Source organism: Boleophthalmus pectinirostris, unplaced genomic scaffold, assembly GCF_026225935.1.
Source record: "Boleophthalmus pectinirostris isolate CB_2022bp ecotype Guang Dong unplaced genomic scaffold, ASM2622593v1 HiC_scaffold_5, whole genome shotgun sequence".
NCBI lineage: Eukaryota > Metazoa > Chordata > Actinopteri > Gobiiformes > Gobiidae > Boleophthalmus > Boleophthalmus pectinirostris.
In genome coordinates, this window is record NW_026571404.1 from 802,878 (window position 1) to 807,877 (window position 5,000).

The window sequence follows — 5,000 nt, forward strand, 5'->3', positions numbered from 1 at the left end:
TAAGTCATTTAATGGATTATGTTACAAACTACATGTTGGGGTGTGTAATCTGTAATCTGTAGGGGATTACATTTTAAAAGTAAACTTCACTACTCTGCTAATGTGGCTTGTTGTTTCCTTTAAGTTTTGCTTTTTCTTCTTTTGGATAAATTCTTCATCACTGCAAAAAAAAGCTTGGACAAATTTGGCAGAATATAAAATATAAACACTTCAATCTATCTGAAAATGACTTAAACGTCGTGGTCGTGCTGCAAGATCCTTTTACTTGACAAATTATCTAAAAAATAAACGAGAATGAAGCGTCTCAGAAGCATAAATCTGAAAACAACATAAAGAACCTGATGATGTAAGTTTTAAAATCTTGATCAGATCAGAGAAACGTTCAGCGACGGAAGAATGTTTCTCCTTTGTTGGTTGAAGATTTGGTGATGGGACAGATTTATGAAACTGTTGGAGAATATAACACACACACACACACACACACACACACACACACACACACACATTTACACACACACACACACACACATTTACACAGAAAACCATGAACCTGAAGTTCCTCCAGCGAGACACTTCAGACGATGTGAAAAAGGATTTTTACATTTAAACAAATAATAATAAACATAATAAACAAATACTCAGATAATAAAATAAAAGGTTTGTTTTGTCGGTGATCGATGGTTCAAAACTGTGCTCGTATTTACAATCTGCAGTGTAAGTTTTAAAAAATAAAGTTTTAAAAAGGGATTTATTTGGTTTTATGGTATTAAAGAGGGAGTATTACACTTATTCACTGTGGTAAAAGTTGATGTTGCAGGACACTTCCTCTTTAAAATTGAACAACCAAGTCCAGAATTAAGTATTTTGGAGAATTTTGTAAATGTTTTTCCTGTTTTACACCTTAATATATTGGTTAAAAGGTCAAAATGGGATTAAACAAACACAAAAAGTGGTTAAAAAAAAAGAACATTTAACAAAATATAGGATCTTAAAAATGACCATAACTTCTTTTATACTTAAGGTAAATAATAGCGTTAATATGGGGCAAAAATATATATATAAAAAAAAAGCTCTAAAACAACTTTCCTCTCACCTTTTACCAAACCTGACCACATTTAGATTCTTTAAAACCCTTAAAGTCTCGCGTTCTTTGCTCACTTTCCTAAAACCGCCCCATTCTTTTCATTTTCCGTTCCCTTCTCAAACGTTCGCCGACCCGATCACTCGATGTTCAGCCCGAGCATGTTTGTGAGCCCCACAGAGAGCTTCTTGTCCTCGTCTGTGCTGTCGCTCGGACTTATCAAACCCAAAACGGACCCTCCCACGCCGCCGCCGCCCTCCGCTCCGACGCCGGCCCCCCCTCCGCCCAGGTTCAGATCCACGGTCGAATCCGTGGGCGACGTGCTAACCGACGACGATTTCTCCCTCGCCAACTTCAGACGCTCCGAGATGTCCACCTTCTCTCCCGTTTTGGCCGTGGTGTTTAAGTAAGGGAGACGGATTCCTTTGCTGACTATGAAATCTTTGTTTTCAATGTCGCGACTCGCAATGCTCAGACTATCCATGATTCCGAAACTGTCCCTCTGACTCGCGGGTAATTTGTGGAAAACGAAAGCGGGGACCTCCACTTCGGTGTCGGCGATTTCTAGGTCCGACTCGGCGCCGCTCCCTTCGTCTTCGTTGGACTTTAAACCCCACTTAAACGGCCATTTCAGCTTCGAACCTTTCGCCTCTGCGTCTACGCCGGCGTCAACGTTCGCTTTAAATTCAGGAGCGTTAATTTCTCCTTCTACTTTGGGTAAGTCGGCGTTCAAATCTACGTCCGTGCTTTTTGATTTGCCAAAAAGTTTCGGAATCTTAAAGTTCAGTTTGGGCTTCTCAGCATCTACTTTAGCGTCGATGTCCGGCGGGTTCGCTTCAAACGTTGGAGCTTTAACATCTACAGAAGGTGCGGACACGTTTGCACCAGCAGAGGGCAGACTCAGGTCCACCTTAGGAGCATCTAAACCGGCGTTGAGCGAAGTGTCAACGCTCGGGGTCTCGACGTCGGGACTGGACAGACTCAGCGAGGGCATTTTGAAGTGAGGGAGTTTGAAATCGCCGAGAGTTGTGTCGACGTTCGGCGCTTTTACGTCGACGTTCGGAGCGGATACGTCGGCTCTAAGGTCTGCGGACGGGAGCGAAAGATCAGGCGACTTCAGGTCAGCGTTTAGTTTTGGAGCTGACAGGTTTGCGTCGATGTCGGGAGCGTTCAGATCGAGATTTGGTCCGCCTATGCTCGCTTTGGGAAGAGAGAAACCTGGAGCATTTACTTCCGCTTTGGGTAAACTCAAATCAAGATCAGGGCTTCTTAAAGATGGAAGATTTGCGTTGAATTTTGGAGCCGAAAATCCTGCATCCAAATCAGCATCAAGATTTGGACCGGACAAATTTGGAAGATCGATATTTGTTTTTGGAGAATTTATATCAAAATCAGGCGTATCGACGTTCAAACCTCCGTCAACTTTGGGTTTTCCCAAGTTAAATTTTGGTAAATTGAACGAGGGAAGTTTGATGCCCCCTGCTGGTGGTTTGAAGTCGACCTTTGGAGTGTCTACGTTTAAATCTGGTGCTTCTAGGTCAACGTTTGGTGCAGATAAACTCAAATCCGGCGCTGAAAATTTACCGTCAATATCTGGTGCGTCTAGTTTGAGATCAGGGGACTTGACGCTCAAATCGGGAGCTTCCAGATCCGCATCGATGTTAGTTTTGTGTTTCGGCCATTTTATTTTTGGTAATTTGAATTTTGGAGCGTCAAGATCAGCGTCTACTTTAGGTGCATTTAAGGCTAAATCAGGAGCACTGAATTCTCCTTCGAGTTTGGGCGCCTGAAGGTTCAAATCTGGCGCGTTTACATCGACATCTGGAGTTCCCACGTCCAAATCTGCGTCGATCGTTTTCGTTCTCTGCCATTTTAGCTTCGGCAGTTTGAATTTTCCAGAAGGAGCATCAAGGTCAAGATCAGGAGTTTTAACATCTACATTTGGCGCGTTTAAACTCAAATCCGGCGCACTTATATCCGCATCTAATTTGGGAGCGTCAAGGTTAAGATCTGGAGCCTTCACGTTCAAATCTGGTGCTTCCAGATCTGCGTCAATAGATTTAGGTTTTGGCCATTTTAGCTTCGGCAGTTTGAATTTTCCAGACGGAGCGTCAGCGTCAAGATCTGGACCTTTAAGATCTACGTTTGGTGCGTTTAAATCCAGGTCTGGAGCGCTGAGTCCTCCTTCGAGTTTAGGCGCGTCCAGATCCACCTCAGGGGTTCTTATGCTCAGATCTGGACCTGACAAATCCGCTTTGGGCAAACTAGCGTCCACGTCTAAACTCGGCGTTTTGTGGATCGGTTTTGGCCATTTCATCTTTGGAAACTTAATTTTCCCGCCGATATCTGGAGATCCGGTTTCTAGCTTCGGCGCCTTCAAATCTGCATCAATTTTGGGCGCGTTCAAGTTGAGGTCCAAATCTGGCCCGTCGATTTTACCGTCGGGCAAATCCAGGCTCAGATTTGGCGCGTTTAAGTCTGCGTCGATGTTCGGCGCTTTCACATCGGCGTCTGCTTTCACCCTCGGACCGGTGTGCCCAAACTTAAACCACTTCATTTTCGGAGACTTAATTTTAGCGTCAGCCGTTGGTAATTCCGCGTTCAGGTCTGCTTTCGGTAAGTTAACGTCAACATCTGGCGTGCCTAGATTTCCGTTTAGGTTCAAATCCGGCGCGTTCAGTTCCAAATTTGGGGCGTCAACATTCGCGCTAAAATCTCCGTCGATATCAGGGGTCTTCACTTTGGCCTTAGCCTTCGGCAGTTTGAGTTTTGGGAATTTTATACCTCCTTTTGGTGTGCCTATGTCAACATCTGGCGTATCTATGTCAACGCTCGGAGCTTTCAAATCGGCGTTAATGTCCGGCGTGTCGATTTTAACATCTCCGTCGATGTTTGGCAATTTTGCATCCGCGTCTATGTCTATGTCTTTTTTCTTCCAAGTTCCAAATTTCTTCCACCATTTTGTTTTGACGTCAGGTCCCTCTATGTCTGCATCTAGTTTTGGCGCGTTCACGTCTAAATCAGCTTTCGGTAAATCTACGGTAACATTTGCGTCGGGCAAATCCGCTGTCAAATCCGTGTCAAGTTCTGGAGTTTTAACGTCGGGACCTGAAATCTTAAACTTGGGCTTTTTCAGCGTTGGGAATTTTATTTTTGGACCATCAACTTTAGCGTCGAGATCGGCTTTTGGTAGATCTACGTCAAGTTTTGCTCCGTTTAATTCGCCGTCGATTTTGGGGAGTGAGAGGTCTGCGTCTGGCGGGTTAATATCCGCTTTCAGATCAGCTTTTGGCATTTTGGGTTTTTTCCAATTCAAATGCGGCCAGTTTATGCCTGCATGCTTCTCCATGGTTACATCTGGACATTTAATCTCAGCATCTGGAAGATCTAAATCTGCATTTGGCGCTTCCAGGTTTGTTTCGAGTTTGGGAGCGCTTAAGTTCAGATCGGCGTCTGCGTCTACATCGAGTTTGGGCCCTTTCGGTTTCTTCAGCCTCAGATGTGGCCAGCTCCTCCCCCCTCCCAAATCACCGTCCAGTTTCGCGTCGACTTTCGGAGCGTCTACTTTAGGTCCCTCTACGTCTAAACTAGCGTCTGGGATTTTAACTTTGGCTTTCTTTTTCAGATGAGGCCATTTGATTCCACCGTGAGGAGCATATATGTTCAAATCAGGGGCTTCTGCGTTCAAATCTGGGCCGTTCACGTTAACCTTGGGCCCGTTTAGGTCTAAGTTTGGAGCTTTTACATTGACACCTGGAGCGCTGAAGTTCACATCCGGCGTTTTGACATCGGCGCTGACGTTAGGAACGGCAATGTCTCCTGAAAGATCCAGATCTGCGTCCGGAGCGGTGATCGGAGGCAGGTTGAAACTGGGCATGGTGAACTTCGGGGCCTTAAAGTTGAGCCCACTCGTGTTTAC

The 5,000-nt window shown here is 44.9% G+C and overlaps 1 protein-coding gene across 1 annotated transcript in view; it reads right to left on the reverse strand.

Moving 5' to 3' along the window:
* Positions 1-12: 12 nt before the first annotated feature.
* si:ch211-125o16.4 (neuroblast differentiation-associated protein AHNAK) overlaps positions 13-5,000 on the reverse strand; it is a 7,210-nt gene continuing 2,222 nt past the window's right edge. The window contains exon 3 of the mRNA XM_055162905.1: positions 13-5,000. This exon is cut by the window's right edge and continues 408 nt beyond it. Within this exon, the coding sequence (XP_055018880.1) occupies positions 1,221-5,000 (3,780 nt within the window). The 3' untranslated portion in view covers positions 13-1,220.